The sequence below is a fragment of the Musa acuminata genome, chromosome BXJ1-9, assembly GCF_036884655.1.
Source record: "Musa acuminata AAA Group cultivar baxijiao chromosome BXJ1-9, Cavendish_Baxijiao_AAA, whole genome shotgun sequence".
Classification (NCBI taxonomy): Eukaryota; Viridiplantae; Streptophyta; class Magnoliopsida; order Zingiberales; family Musaceae; genus Musa; species Musa acuminata.
This window is the reverse complement of record NC_088335.1, coordinates 42,703,670-42,720,496: the sequence shown is the minus strand read 5'-3', so window position 1 is coordinate 42,720,496 and position 16,827 is coordinate 42,703,670. Positions and strand designations below refer to the sequence as shown.

The 16,827-nt window shown below is 34.2% G+C and overlaps 2 protein-coding genes across 2 annotated transcripts; one reads left to right on the top strand and one right to left on the bottom strand.

Moving 5' to 3' along the window:
* Positions 1-6,178: 6,178 nt before the first annotated feature.
* Positions 6,179-10,494, top strand: LOC135593603 (receptor-like protein 19). Its single transcript, XM_065083773.1, has 2 exons — positions 6,179-9,453; positions 9,992-10,494. Exon 1 carries the CDS (start codon positions 6,182-6,184, stop codon positions 9,038-9,040), a length of 2,859 nt encoding a protein of 952 aa, XP_064939845.1. The 5' UTR covers positions 6,179-6,181; the 3' UTR covers positions 9,041-9,453; positions 9,992-10,494.
* A 138-nt stretch (positions 10,495-10,632) lies between these two features.
* LOC135593604 (bZIP transcription factor 11-like) lies at positions 10,633-12,114 on the bottom strand. The gene has a single exon (XM_065083774.1). The coding sequence runs from the start codon at positions 11,308-11,310 to the stop codon at positions 10,840-10,842; it is 471 nt and encodes a 156-aa protein (XP_064939846.1). The 5' UTR covers positions 11,311-12,114; the 3' UTR covers positions 10,633-10,839.
* Positions 12,115-16,827: the final 4,713 nt, after the last annotated feature.

The window sequence follows — 16,827 nt, the reverse complement described above, 5'->3', positions numbered from 1 at the left end:
TTACTCCGGCACAATTTTTGATTCTTTCTGCTTCAATCAATTTATCTTTCGTGATCGACGATAGTTTTGCATCACTTTTCTCAAAACATGGATTAGATCGTAAACTCATCAATTAATTTCATCATCAAAATATGAGATTCAACAAATGAAAGTTTGGACCCTTCCCAACTTATATATTGGAATCATCTGTTGTTTTATTTTCCTCATATCTTAATCACTTTTCTTCCTTTAATTAATAAAAAATATGAGAAACCTAACTTCAATTAAATATATATGAAGAGATTATTATTATTATTATTATTATTATTATTATTATTATTGAAGATTTCATTTATGTGTGCTAAAAGGCAAGATCGACACTAAAATTATTTTCTAAACATATTACTTCTTTTTATATAAGTAAAAATTAATTGAACATGAAAGTATATATATGAAAAGATGCATGTATAAGAGTGACATTTCTTATCCACTTGACCCTTAGCAAGATAAATCAATAGAAAAAGATTCAATAAACTAATCCACACCACATATGTATTATAAAACATTTCAAGAGATAAAAAGATAGATATCTACTTAACTTTGACTTTCATAGCCACACCATAAATGCTTCGAAAAGACTTTATACCTATAATAATTAATCTTGAGATATATACATAATCATATTTTACATCCCAATTAATGTTTCATGAGTCATCCAAGAAGATTGGCTAATATCATTACAACTCATTCATCATGTCATGACTAAATTCACAGTCACACCATAAATGCTGGAAAGTGGGAGCCTCATCTTTCCTTGAGATTGATTGATTAGTTGTTATATATATATATATATATATATATATATATATATATATATATATATCGATCCAAATCATTTAGATTGATAATGAATTCAGACTAGGTTCAATTGACATTCGAATTGTCACACAATAATATCCTATATATTCATGATCTTATTTTCAAGATTGTCAATAAATAAGAAGAAAAATATAAATAAAAGAAAAGATGGTAAGAATTATCATCTTATAAGAAAGGAAGAACATGATATATAAAGAAGGAAGATTATTTTATAATACAATTCAAGAAGTTTATTTTACCAAAAGATGACCAAATGACACATATTGAATCATCTTGATGCGATTTTATTTTCTTCTTTATTAGTTACTTTTTTTTTCGTTTTTATGACCTATGTGAAAAAAATCAAGAATTATAATGGGATCATGATAATAGTATTATTTTTTCCAAAATGTATGAGTGATGTAAAGCCATAATTTTTTCTTAAATCAGAGGTCTTTGAGCAAGTCTAAAACTATTCCTCTCTTCTTCTCTCATAGATCAATTCACAAGAAAGGCATATATTTCACTAAAGTAAGTCACAAGAATATTTCAAAGTCTTCCACCTTAAATTAATATTTTTTGTAAATAAGAATTTTCTTTTTTTCTATCTCTAGTTTAATTTTTTATTTATTAGCTATCATCACCCAATTCCCTTATATATTAAGTATTTCTTTAGGTTTGCCCATATCACATGACATGAAAAAATTCAGTCAATAGATTATAGAAATATGAGAAGTCGATAAATGATGGATGAGTTGAAACGTTCTATCAAAATACAATTTATACATATCTAATAAAAATAGAAATGGATATACTTAGTAGCTATGCATCAAAGAAGATAAAAGAAAAGGCAAAAAGAAGGAAAGAGAGAGGAAAATGCACATGACAAGCAAACAGCAATCTCTTTTGTTCAGTGAGTTAGAATGAGACATGAAGAAATGATCGAAAGACGAAATCAAATTTCAAGACTTTAGACTTTCTCGTTCAATTCCATCCCCCATCAAATCACTCAATACATCACGAGACTTCTCAACGGGACGTGTTAAGTGGGTACGAAAAAGTAATTGTCATGATATGATTAATGTTATTCTAATATTGATTGTACATACGTTGGAACACTTTCAGTGGTATAATTGAGCAAAAGTGATTGGTTTCTATTTTCTAAAAAAAAAAGCCTTTTTATATAAATGTTTTTTCTAATTCAACAAAATTTGTCTAGTTAAAAAAAATTGAATATGAAATTATAAATAGGAAAACTCACATATATGAAACATTGAACATGATATTTCTTGTCCACTTGACACGGTGGGTTAAGAGAAGAATCCAAAAAATTAATGGAGGATCCAAAAGAATCAATCCATTTATCATCTCATTGGAACAAGTCACTACTATTGCTCAAGAGATAAGAAGATAGATATTTATTTGACTTTGACTTGTATTGTAATCATACTACAAGAATAGGAAGACCTTAAACCCACAATAATTATTTTTGAGATATATGTAAATTAAGCCAAATTTAGAGTGTAAAAAAATCTATAAGATAGTGTGCTTAATAGTAGTCATTCCACAACTCATTTCCACCTTTTTAGAATGTTAACAACAAAAGATTTGCTTTCTTATAATATTCTCAGATAATAAATATTAATATTAATATTTTTTATAATATTCTCAGATAGTAAATATAAATATTAATATCACATTCTTCACTAGGAGTCTCAGAATTAAGGTTGCAGGAATCATCTAGAAAGATTTGCTAGCCCATTCCAAACCATTTATCACGTCATGTCAGCAACACCGGTCCTCAAGTAACGTTCAGTGTCATTCTATAAATGTATTTATGAAATCACCTTCCAACCTCACACCTTAATCTTTGACATGTTTTACTTTGGTCCAACTTTTGATTCTTTCTATTTCAATCAATTTATCTTTGTGTGATTGAAGATAGTCTTACATCATTTTTCTCAAGGATTAGATCGTAAACTCATCAATTAATTTCATCATCAAAATCTGAGATTCAACAAATGAAAGTTTGGACCTTACCGACTTATATATTGGAATCATTTGTTGTTTAATTTTCCTCATATCTCAATCACTTTTCTTCCTTTAATTAATAAAAAAACTATGAAAAACCTAACTTCAATTAAATATATAGGAAGAGATTGAAGATAGTCTTACATCATTTTTCTCAAGGATTAGATCGTAAACTCATCAATTAATTTCATCATCAAAATCTGAGATTCAACAAATGAAAGTTTGGACCTTACCGACTTATATATTGGAATCATTTGTTGTTTAATTTTCCTCATATCTCAATCACTTTTCTTCCTTTAATTAATAAAAAAACTATGAAAAACCTAACTTCAATTAAATATATAGGAAGAGATTATTATTATTATTATTATTATTATTATTATTATTATTATTATTATTATTATTATTATTATTATTGATGGTTTCATTTATGTGTGCTAAAGGGCAAGATCAACACTAAAATTATTTTCTAAACATATTACTTCATTTTATATAAGTAAAAATTAATTGAACATGAAAGTATATATATGAAAAGATGCATGTATAAGAGCGACATTTCTTGTCCACTTGACCCGGTATGTCAGGAAGATAAATCAATAGAGAAAGATTCAATAAACTAATCCACACCACATATGTATTATAAAACATTTCAAGAGATAAAGATAGATATCTACTTAACTTTGACTTTCATAGCCACACCATAAATGCTTCAGAGTGAAAAGACTTTATACCTATAATAATTAATCTTTAGATATATCCATAATCATATTTTACATCCCAATTAATGTTTCATGAGTCATCCAAGAAGATTGGCTAATATCATTCCAACTCATTCATCATGTCATGACTCAATTCATAGTCACACCATAAATGCTGGAGATTGATTGATTAGTTGTTATATATATATATATATATATATATATATATATATATATATATATATATATATATATATATATATATATATATATATATATATATATATATATATATATATATATATATATATATATATATATCGATCAAAATCATTTAGATTGATAATGAATTCAGACTTGGTTCAATTGACATATTCAAATTGCCATATGATAATATCCAAATATTCATGCTCTTATTTTCAAGATTATCAATAAATAAGAAGAAAAATATAACTAAAAGAAAATATGGTAAGAATTATCATCTTATTAAAAAGGAAGAACATGATATATAAAGAAGGAAGATTATTTTATAATATAATTCTAGAAGCTTATTTTACCAAAAGATGACCAAATGAAACATATTGAATCATCTTGATGTGATTTCATTTTCTTCTTTATTAGTTACTCTTTTTTTTCGTTTTTATGACCTATGTAAAAAACCAAGAATTATAATGGGATCATGATAATAGTATTAATTTTTACAAAATGTACGAGTGATGCAAGGCCATAATTTTTTCTTAAATCGGAGGATTTGGAGCATTGACCATGACATTTCTTATCCATTTGACACGTTAGGTTAAGAAAAGGATCCAAAAAATTAATGGAGAATCCAACAAATCAGTCCATTTATCATCTCACTGGAACAGGTCACTACTATTGCTCGAGAGACAAAAGATAGATATTTATTTGACTTTGACTTGTATTGTAATCATACTACAAGATTACGAAGACCTTAAACCCACAATAATTATTTTTGAGATATATGTAAATTAAGCCAAATTTAGAGTGTAAAAAAATCTATAAGGTATTGTGCTTAATAGTGGTCATTCCACAACTCATTTCCACCTTTTTAGAATGTTAACAACAAAAGATTTAATTTAAATGACCTGGATGACTTGGACTCAGTTGCTTTATTGTAATATTATCAGATAATAATTATTCATATTTAAAACTTATATATATATATGTATGTATAATTTTAGATATTTGTGTTAAATATTCATTGTGTCAGATTAACTCGTCGGTCCAATTACTGACCAGTAATGATCACATCTTTGTTCAACTATAATTGAAGTACTGCCTTTATATACAACACCACTAGTTATTAATTATCTTATGAAGAAAACTTTTATTTGGTGTATCACATTCTTCACTAAGAGTCTCAGAATTAAGGTTGCAAGAATCATCCAGGAATATTCGCCAGCCCATTCCAAACCATTTATCATGTCAATAAATGTTGGACTGTGGAACGTCATGTCAACAACACCGGTCCTTTAGATTGATCAGTCCTCGATAACGTTCAGTGTCATTCTATAAATGTAAACGTACGTATGGAGCCACCTTCCAACCTCACACCTTCAACTCCATCATCTCTGAAAGCTTACTCAATGGCTGCTAGCGGTGGCTGCAAGGGCAAATCTATTTGCTCAAAGCATGTCACCATGCTCACGGTCGTAATTATGAGCTTTGGAGTCATCTCCTGTTGCCTCGGCCATGGCGAAGGTGATCGTCTTAGGGCGGAGGGCAAAAGTTGCATCGAGAGCGAGAGGAGAGTTCTCCTAGACATCAAATCCGATATGTATGACTCTGGCGAAAGATTCTCTACTTGGATCGGTGAAGATTGCTGTCGTTGGAGAGGAGTGGCCTGCGACAACACCACCAGCCATGTCATCAAGCTCGACCTCCACTATCTCGACACTCACAATTTCTACACATATGATTTGGATGACGAGGACGATATGTGCTTCATGTTAGAAGGGATGGGTGCGAGCAAGGTAAATCCCGCTTTGCGTGATCTGAAGCATTTGAAATATCTGGATTTGAGCATGAATAATTTCTCTGGCTCCCACATTCCCCACATGATTGCTTCACTTGTGCATTTGGAATATCTTAACCTATCCAATGCTATGTTTGGTGGACTAATACCTCCTCAACTGGGGAACCTCTCCAATCTACACTACCTTGATCTTGGAGGATGTGGACTTAGTGATCTACGAGCTGATGACCTTGATTGGCTCTCCCAAATTCCTTCTCTGAAATATATTGATATGAGTTTTGTCAACCTCTCTAAAGCAACTAATTGGCTTCACCAAGTTAATTGGATCCCCAGTCTCAATGTATTGCGCTTGAAGTGGGCAAACCTCCCGTATGTTCCATCTCCTTTGCCCCCTTTTAATCTGACTTCAATCATCAAGCTGGATCTCTCTGGTTATTCCAACTTGAATACAACAATTCTAAGATGGCTCTCTCATGCGAGCAGCCTTGTATATCTTGATCTTTCTCACTGCAGTCTTGTCGATATTGAGTCACTACAAGTCACTCTGGGAGCTCTGAGTAATTTGAAAGAATTGGATTTGCAATACAATGATATCAAATGAGAAATTTTTAGAATAAAAATGAATGTGAGCAGGAGCTTCAAGCATTTGGATTTAAGTTGGAATTCATTAAGTGGAGATATTGCACAAATCTTGTGGAGTCTTGGACCTCTGGAGTACCTTGCATTAGATGGTAACGAGCTCAATGGACATATTTCAGAAATAGTGAAAATTTTCTCAAGTAGCTTGCGATATTTAAGTTTGAGATCCAAACACATTACCGGAAACATTCCACAAACTATGGAGAATCTCACCAATTTGGAATTCTTGGATCTCTCAGACAATAACATTATTAGAGGTATACCAACAGTTTTTTGTGATCTCATCAACTTGGAAAGCTTAAGATTATCGAAAAATAATATTTCAGGACAAATACCAGAAACTATTGGGAATCTCACCAATTTGGAATACTTGGATCTCTCATACAATAAAATTACTGGAGGTATACCAACAGCTTTTGGTAATCTTGGCCAGTTGGAGAGCTTGTCATTATTGAATAATAATATTTCAGGACAAATACCAGAAATTATTGGGAATCTCACTAATTTGAAATACTTGAATCTCTCAAGCAATAACATTATTAGAGGTATACCAATAGCTTTTGGTGATCTCATTAAATTGGAGAACTTGAACTTGTTAGGAAATAAGATTTCAGGACAAATACCAGAAACCATTGGGAATCTCACGAATTTGAAATACTTGGATATCTCATTCAACAACATTATCGGTGGTATACCAATGGCTTTTGGTAATCTCATCAACTTGGAGAGTTTATTATTGCGGAAAAATAATATTTCAAGACAAATACCAAAAATTATTGGGAATCTCACAAATTTGGAATACTTTGATCTTTCATACAACAACATTGTTGGAAGTATACCAATGAATTTTGATAATCTTAACAACTTGAAGAGCTTGGATTTGTCACAAAATAAGATTTCAGGACAAATACCAGGAACTATTGAGAATCTCCAAAATATACAATCTCTATATTTATATGATAATTTTATTATTGGGCAGATACCAGAGACCTTCAACAGACTCTACAACTTGCAATTATTGGATGTATCACGTAACCACTTAACAAGGTTAGTAGCTGAGACTTTGAATGGGCTCTGCAATTTGAGTTTTATAGATTTGTCACATAACCATATTGGTGGAGAGTTAAGCGATCTAATTGATAGTTTACTACATTGTGAACAAAGAGCCACTCTATATTTATCTATTAGTGGCAACAATTTGAGTGGGATTGTCCCTTCAAGTATGGGTGAATTATCTGCATTACAAGTATTAGACCTCTCCTCAAACTTGTTGGAAGGTAATATCACTGAAGCACACTTTTCCAAACTCACCAACTTGGAACACTTGGACATATCTTACAACTCCTTTAATGTGATCCTATCTAATGATTGGCTTCCACCTTTTAATGCCAACCTTATTATCATGAGCTCATGTCATTTGGGAACTAGATTTCCTGTTTGGATTCAAACACAAACAAATTTGAAATATCTTTCTTTATCTGAAGTTGGACTCTCCGGTAACCTTCCAACTTGGTTTTCAGATATCTCAACAAGTTTGTGGTATCTTAACTTGAGTTCCAATAACTTGAATGGCCCACTACCCACTGCTCCTCCCGGGGAAGTAATCGATCTCTCCAATAACTCATTTGTTGGACCCATTCCGTTGAGTTTTGCAAATGGCCCATACCTTCAAATTTTGTCTTTAGCTCATAACAATATCAATGGTAGTTTTTTTTCCTTTTTCTGTAATCTTAATTCTCTCCGAGTCCTCGACCTATCAAACAATAATTTATCTGGGAAAGTCTCAAAGTGTCATAAATCATTCCCAACTTCTTTACAATCTTTGCATCTGAACCACAACAACTTGTCTGGAAGATTTCCTTCCTTCCTGAAACATTGTGAACAATTGGTTACTCTCGATCTTGGTGAAAATAATTTGTTTGATGAAATACCAATATGGATGGGAGAAAATCTTTTATCCTTGAGAGTTCTTAGTTTGAAGTCAAACCTATTTTATGGTACTATTCCAGTGCACATAGCAAATCTTACTTCTCTCCAAGTTTTGGATCTTTCTTCCAACAATCTTTCTGGTAGCATACCTTCATCTCTTGGAAATTATAATGCTATGGTTGAGATACGGCATGATACTACATCGTTGCTTCATCTTGTTGATGGTGGTTATTATGGCGAGAGCATAGTAATAACAGCAAAAGGATATGACATCCAATACACCACAATTCTCTCACTTGTAACGAGCATAGACCTATCAAACAATAATCTTTCCGGCGAGATCCCAAGAGAGCTAACAAACCTGCATGGATTGCATTTCTTGAACTTATCCAAGAATCATCTGAGAGGAACCATTCCAGAAAAGATTGGTTCCATGGAACAACTGGAATCACTTGACTTATCGATGAATAATCTCACAGGAGATATTCCTTCCAGCTTTTCATCTCTCAACTTCCTAAGCCACTTGAATCTCTCTCACAATAACTTGTCAGGAAGAATTCCAACAGCCGGTGGTCAAATGTCGACCTTCATTGACGACCCGTCAATCTACGATGGTAATGAATACCTTTGTGGTACGCCACTGCCAGAGTGCCCTGGTGATGCAGCTCATCAAAGTCCACCTCATGAACAGGAAGAGAAAAACGGTGACAGGCTTGAAACAGTGTGGGAAATTACCAGCATCGTCATGGGTTTTGTGGTTGGTTTTTGGAGTTTTGTTGGAACAATGATCATGAAACAGAGCATAAGGATTGCGTTCTTTCGATTTTTCGACAAGGCTTACGATTGGTGCTACGTGCAGTTGGCAGTCGGATGTGCAAGGTTAAAGTCCAAACGGCAAAGTGTGACTTGATCCATCGGTGGCAAGAACCGAAGAGTTTTCTGTTACATTTTAAGGAGGTCTCAAGTTGCTTTTCCAGTTAGTAATTCCAGCTCGTATGTTATCGTATAATGTTGTCAGAATAAAGAAGGAAAAGGGTTTCGCAGTTGTTGGCCTTTTGCTTCATTAGTATGTATGTATTTGTTCTAATCGGTTCAAAAACTTCATCATCCGTCGTTCTAATCAATATGTTCAAGTCAGTCATCCCTACCGCTGTCTTTATGACATTATAATCAACCAGAAAGAAGTATGCCGAAGAGCTTATTGTTACATCTTGAGGTCGCAAGCTGCTTTCAAGTAATGCTGTATGTAATCATCATGCAATGCTGTCAGAATAAAGAAGAAGTATCGTCGTTGATGACCTTTGGCTTCATCAATATCATCATGTATGCATTCCTTCTAATCTCTTCAACTACTTTATCTACCATCGTACCGTTATTTTATATGGCGGTTTTTGTTAGATAATTTTTGTTGCTTTTACTAGCCTTTTGGTTAATGTGTTTGGACGTTATTGTTAGATTATGTGATTCTATTAAATTAAAAATTTTATAGATATAATTAAATTTTGATTGTGAATATCAGAAGAAAAAAAATTCGATTATGATAAAATTTCTTAGTATTTGATAGTGACTCTTAATTATTTATTTTAGACTTTCGACTCTCATCTAGAAAAAAAAGATATCATCTTCTAAGAACTTAAAATGAATAATTAAATATGTCGACACGTGAATAAGTAAAGATATAGATACATAAGATATTACAAATCTTCTATTATATATGGAATCCATCTGCCATTTGGATTATCTTCTTTTCCCAGGAGATCAAATTGATATATTATTAGTTGAATTTGTCCAGCCTGCCACCCTTCCTACTGGATTCCATCATCAATTAATTTGCAGCATCAATTATTTGTTTCTTGTCCAGAAACAATCAATGTTGTCCAGAGATTGAGAAACAAGAAGTTGTCATAAATTGTTCAACGCATCAGTTGTCAAAGATTAGAGCGCACAAACATCAAGAAATTGAATGTCGTCCAGCAGAAGCATTTAGTTCTCCAGCCTCCATCTAAGCAGAAGTGTGAATAGACTACTGGATTCCATTAAGGTGTTGCAGTCTGCTGACATAATGGCTTACTTCAGCAGATTCCAGCTGAGAAACATGAACAACTTCAAAGAAACCACACCACCTCACCACGTTCAATTTCTTTTCTCATTGGGCAATTATCAGAATGGCCAGCCAGCAAAATCCAAAGAGAAAAAGGGAAAAGGCAGACATCAGCGACAATGATTTAAGCTAGTAATATATGCATGGTGGGAATGGCAATGTAACTTTCTTGGAGTTCAATGATTAAGATGTCTATTCTCTCTTTGGACTATATGTTATGGTTCAAACCACCTAACCATTCAAATTCTTTTCCTATAGCCCTACATGTTGCTGTTCGGTTGTCACATCTTTTCAATCCCCCAATCAAAACATTGACAAGTTGCCTTAGTTTGATGCATCAAACCAGATATTCTAATGTAATTCTTGATCATCCAAATAATGTGTGTGCAGAGAGAGAGCAATTGTCAAGAACATAGGCTTTTGATCTGTTATAATAAGTATATTACAACAGTAGTTCTGGATGCATATGCAGGTAATATACCATGTACAAACCAGAACCTGTGACCGAACGTCTCAAGACACTCCCAACTCTTTGCCTTCGTGTCCAACAAGTTCTAAAAGCTAATATACACCAATTCATTGGCAGATCATTAGTGGATTATGATCTGTCAGTACTGAAATATGTTTGAGAAGGCCATGATGGGCTGCTGATTCATGCACATGAGGTTCCATGGAGTGATGGAGCTGTTATTGATCTGATTGCTATCACAGAAGAGGCCATTGCTGATGGTGTTGCTTCCGTTCAAGCAGTGGAGGATCTCATTGAGAGACTGCAGCCTGCTTCTGAGCTCCATCATCTGAGTCCTCAGGACAGAGTTCTCAGTCTCCACGGCAAAAAAGTGCTGTGTGGTGAGACTCGAGGATGTCAAGATCTGGCTGTTCTCCTTCCTCAGCTGGCATATCTGTGCCGCGAGATCATCCAAACGCTTCTGTTTGCGCATCCTTGACCGCCTCGCGGACTCGCGGTTCGATTTCATTCTCTTTTGCTTCTTCTGGTCCATCACTGCCTGCAGATCCTCCTCGGAGGCTGAGTTCTGCAGCAGGCTGGACCCTGAAGAAGTGCCACCGGGAGAAGCCATGGAAACTTTCTTTTTACGGTGAAAGATTAAATCTTTTTTAGCAGTCTTTTAGATTTTAATGCCAGATTTTGGGTGGAGATATAGATAAATAGTAAAAGTATATAGCAGAATTGACACTAATAAGAAAAGTAGGAGACTGTATATGTGAAAAGATGGACAGAGTCCAAGTGCTCAGATCTCAGAACAAGCTCATGAAAACACATAAAACCAGTGAAGGAAGACGACGGAGAAGGATTGAACGAGATGGGTCCTCCGCCTGAGACTGGAATTTATCATAAACCCACAGAGAAGGATCTCACTTAGGATAGGCGACATCAATTAGAAACATCAAGAGGAACAGACACTGCATGTGAAGAAAACAGGGGAGGTTTTAGAACGAAAAGATCAGATCTTGGAACCGGAAGAACAGAAGAATACCCCGGCGAGATTTCAGTAGCAAGATCGAATTTTTATACCAAAGATGAAGTAAAGGCCAGATTTTGGCGAGGTTTTGGACCCCAAGAGCAGAATCTTTAGAGGAAATTTTGGCAGAGTTTCTCCCGCAGGTACCAGAAGAGAGGATCCCAAGAAAAGGGAGGTCAACCAAAGTGGAGGCAAAGGAGGGACCTTTTCCACAAGGACACGAGTGACAGCAGCAAGAACACAGTCTTCAGCTGCCGGGTTTCGATTTCTAGATCGAGAACCCAAAACTCAAAAACGGGCCACTGAAGGCAGGGGAAAGCAGGGAGAAAGCAGAGTAGAGAAGAACAAAGCAGCAGAATCTGCGGAAAGCTAAGCAAGCAAGAAGAGGAGAGGGGGAAAGGGAATTGGCATTCACGGGAGGGGTGCAATTTATAGAGCAAAGCGAAGAGAGCACCAAGAAGATTCATTTGTGTGTGTGTGTGTGTGTGTGTGTTTGTGTGTGTGAGAGAGAGAGAGAGAGATGTCGGATTTCAAACGATTGTCGAATTGCATTTGCAGCTGCCAAGGTGAGCTGCACTAGTCAAATGGGACTCATCCTCTCATCCTCCCTTTTCCATTCTTCCAGAAATTTACCAAGAAAAAGTTCAAAGATCCGCCAAGGTGTGCTGTTACTCCATATGAACGCATCTTTTAATAGGTTTCAGAAGCCTGATTTGGCAACTAGTGAACAGCTTTAACAAAGTTTGGACACTACCTTTTGGAGATTACTGTGATTCTGAGGCAAAGAGATCTTCGATACTGTAATATTTGGCTTCAAGAAGTGGCAATGAACTCCACAACATAGACCTCGGTAGCAGGATAATATGAGAATGATAGATTAATCTTCCAAGAAAAGAAACCATGGTATACATCTATCAACTTCAAGGAGCAGCTACAGCAAAGATGCAGTAATTAAGATCATGTGCCTGTGGCACTTTTTGGTCCATATATGATGTGTGGTCATTATTTAGTTCTCTTGTTCTTCATCCTGTAACTTCCAGGAGAAAATGATGGTGTGGAAAACAAGACAGGGATTTGATTTCACAGAGTCAAAAGAGACTTCAGAGTGAACTTTGTCTAAATCTACCTATCTGCTTCTTCAGTGATGTCAAATGACTAACAAACATTTCTTGGATTCAAGATTGATTTGGTTCAGTGTTACTGTTTTCCAATCAATCTCAAGTCTAAAATAAATAAAAGAAAATGCAAATTCAGTGTGCAAAACTCCTGTCAAGATCTGAAAACTATTAAAACAAAGATTATTTTTCTCTTTTTGGGCATTACAATGAGAAAACAAGATTGATTTGGACATTACATTGGAAATCAAAATTGACAGAGACAACCAATTATCAGCTCTGGAAACAGAAGATTAGCTGTCCTTAATAAAACATTAATGAGTCAAATCTGTCTTAAGTTTTTTTACCCATCACATAATTATATACAGAAAAAAATACTATAGGCTTTTTGACTGAAACAAGGACTCATCTTTCCATCTATTTGGTAATTAATCTCCATTAAGACCCTTCCTCTCATACATTGCAGAATTTTAAGAGGAGCTCAGTTCTGCAACATGGAAAACAGATGAAATCACTTCAATTGGAATTAGGTTGTGTTCCATTTCAGATCATAGGATTAAATATTCTCTGTGACCACTGCATAGTGGTTGGAGTGATAGCTGAACCTTATGGAATTTAGCCAATATGAAAGTACTTGTTCTTTTGACAACTTTATACCTTTGCTACTTAGGAGACATTTCATACTTTGAAGCATTATAAGCATTAATCTTAGGCTTGCTTACAAGACTAAAACTCTTGATTGCTGAAGTTGAGCCAATGGAGGGAGTCTGTGGGGTTCAGAAGACCAATAAAAAAGATGCCTGGTTTGCATTGTGTCCAAAAGATGTGCCAAAGATAACAAGAACTGAAAATTCATCAAAATGGCTAATTTATCTCTCTTTGTAGCAATCTGGTTTCAACTATTTCCATGAGAAAATACATGCCAGTGATAAGACAAATGCTACAAATAGCACCTGCAAATGCGGATGTTTGGATGTATATTATTGATCATCAATCGATATGACAAGATTGATGAGAGTTTCAATGGATTGGATTGAAAGAAAATATGATTAAAGGATAAAAAAATTTATATCCCATATCTTATTTCAGGTCGTTCCTAAAAAAAATCGATATGAATGATGCATTTGAAAATATCCTTCTGAAAATTAAGTTAACTTTGATTTGTTACAGGCCCATAAGATATTTGAATAGTCAATTTCAGTATAATTAGTTTGAAATGAAAATATATCAAGAAACACTTCTTAGTTCATTTTATGATATTACATAATATTAAGTATTATCATATTTAGATTTAACACATGTTAAGTTCTTAATTGACCTAAAAATAATAACCATATTAGGATAAATGGGACCTTGAGCTTAATTAGTCAAATAAGTTTAAGGTCTCAAGTTCTTAGAGAATATAAACTTATTGCTGATAGTATTAAAGCAAACATTCACATTAGGATGTGAATCCCATTGTATGTAGTAAATTCAACATAGTCATCAAATTCAGTGTGGATTTCTTGACAGGATGGCTTCCTTGCTAAGCCATTCAGATAGGACTGCAATTTCTACACCATTACTTAGAAAGTGGGCACAATAAAGAGATGTTTCTTGATCCTCTACTCAATCAGTAACTTGGACACTTCAACCTTGATGTGATTGATCTACACCAGCTTTGTCACCCTTCTAATACAAGACTCTAGAAAAGAGTGTTCTCCATCAATATCACAACCAACATAGATATTCCAGCCTTTTATATCCTACACAACAATATTATGATGCAATTCATGCAACATCAAGATTAGTAATCCACCTGTAATTTTCCTTGAGAAAATATATAGTTTTCCATCTGATGCTATGAGCCAATTACATAATTCAGTCCATATACCCTTGCATAAATTGTGATCATTTTCCAATTATATGGTAATGAGTGTTGGCTAAAAGAACTCCTCATAAGAAAAGCTGTAAGTTAAATATCTTTTTTTCCCTTTTTTTGAGGGGAAGAAAACTCCTTGATTGAATCCTTACAATAGATCAAATCCTGATTTTTCCAAGAGAACAAGCTGTTGTTTAGCTGGATTGAATCACTCCAAAAACCTAATGTGTGTCTCACATATGCGGATCAAAATTAGGAGACCATCACTCCAAAAAAAAAAAGTTTGCGAGTTCGATTCCATTTAGCTAAACAACACTTTCCTTTCTAAAAAATTCATTAATTTTTTTATATACTTAAAATTTTGATCTGACGATGATATATTAGACTAATTTATCAATGATTGAAGGTTCAAAATCTTATTTATTTTAAAATATAAAATATTGATATGATAATGATGTATCAGACCCATTTACTAAAAATTAAAAGTTGGGTAGGATGAATTTTTGTCCCAAGTTGTCATGTGATTAATGTTCTCAGCAAAAGGACAAGGTGCCTGGAGATCCAATGGAATCTAAGCTCAGTTGTCAAGGTGGAGTTCATCTTATTCAAGGAAACATCTTCACGAACGGTCTTCGACGGAGAAAAGCAAGGCTGCTGATGCTGGCTCGCCATCTTGGAAAAGAGCAAAAGCTAATGAACGGGGACCAGTCGTTTTATCTCTTATACACAATTGCTCTAAAGTTTTCGGTTGATGATAATGATGTCTTATGATCTATCTCAAGAACTACGAACTTTTTGTGGCTTTTGTTTTCTTGCAGTGTTTGAGATTTGCATGTTAATCTATCAGCCCTTGATAAATTCGAAGTCTTCCTTTCATCTAAAAGAACATAAAAATACTGTTCCTTCGAGTTCAATTGAATTGCCTTTCCCATACGCAAGATGTAATGTAAATCTTAGAGGCTCACAATAGATTTTGGTAAATGCAAGCCATCACTTGATAAAGGTCAAACGCCTCCTTCCCATGATTGACCTGTGAACTCTCTCCAGGAACCCTAATAAAAACCAGTGTCAAAGAAACATGGAAGATTGCCAAGCACTTACTTGACTGCGTGTTTTATTTGGTGATGAATCTTCCACACCACCTGTCTCTAAGATTCACAGCTTTGTACGTATTCCTGTAGCAGTTAGATTCTTACGTACAAATGCATGCATGTGCCTATGTTTTGGATAAGCCACTGTTCTACACTTCCTTTGAACATTGACTTTTGATTCTTAAGGTATATGTAAACCTTACAAACCATTCTCGAGCTGGAACATGGTGGAAATAATAAGGGAAATTGGGTTTGTATTTAACAGATCAGAGGATCAAAACAAGAATGCAATGAAGATAGTTGGAAAGCTGTATGAATTCTAGACACTGACAGACCCAACAACACTACTTGCAGAGGGAATTTGATCAACACTAGTATCCACAAGTTCCATGTTCTTGAAGTAACTTTCTTAGCATTGTCAGCTCCTTCATATCATATAATGTGTCAATCCTCTGATGAATTACAAAACGTGCTGATTTTTTTATGCTTTCTCTAGCACTAATTGTTGGGCCCCTTGGGTGAAATCAATAATGCTATATTGTGATCACAAGGAATGCATGAAGACAACTAAGAAAAAATAATGCAGAAAGAGTCTGTTTTATGTGGGACATCCATTCGAGGGGAATGGTGCATATATATATTTAGTAGTCTGTGAGAGACATAAGAATATTTATCCTTTTTTCAAGTCTCTGCAGGAGTGAGGGCTTCTATTTAGCAACATCAGCTTCATTTGGGTTCAAACATTTGACAGGATTATATCACAGAACTTGTAAGTTGCAAGAAAACTGAAAGACCAGAAATGATTCATGGAATGAAATCTTTTTTCCCTATTTTGTCATAATGAGATTAATGAAGGGGAAAAGATGGGGATAGTTCATATCAATAGCACAAAACTTCTTCCATTGATAGTTGGTATGGTATGGGGGAAAAGCCATCATGAGATGAATGAGGAGAAAAAGAAATGAGGATAAGTTTCAGTAGAACAAAACTTCCATCATTGATAGTTCACATATGAGTAAAAAACCATCTGCGATTACATTGACAATGA

Bases quoted from the DNA above. Each gene is read 5' to 3' on its own strand.
- LOC135593603 (XM_065083773.1), top strand. From the start codon at position 6,182: ATGAATGTGAGCAGGAGCTTCAAGCATTTGGATTTAAGTTGGAATTCA.
- LOC135593604 (XM_065083774.1), bottom strand. From the start codon at position 11,310: ATGGCTTCTCCCGGTGGCACTTCTTCAGGGTCCAGCCTGCTGCAGAAC.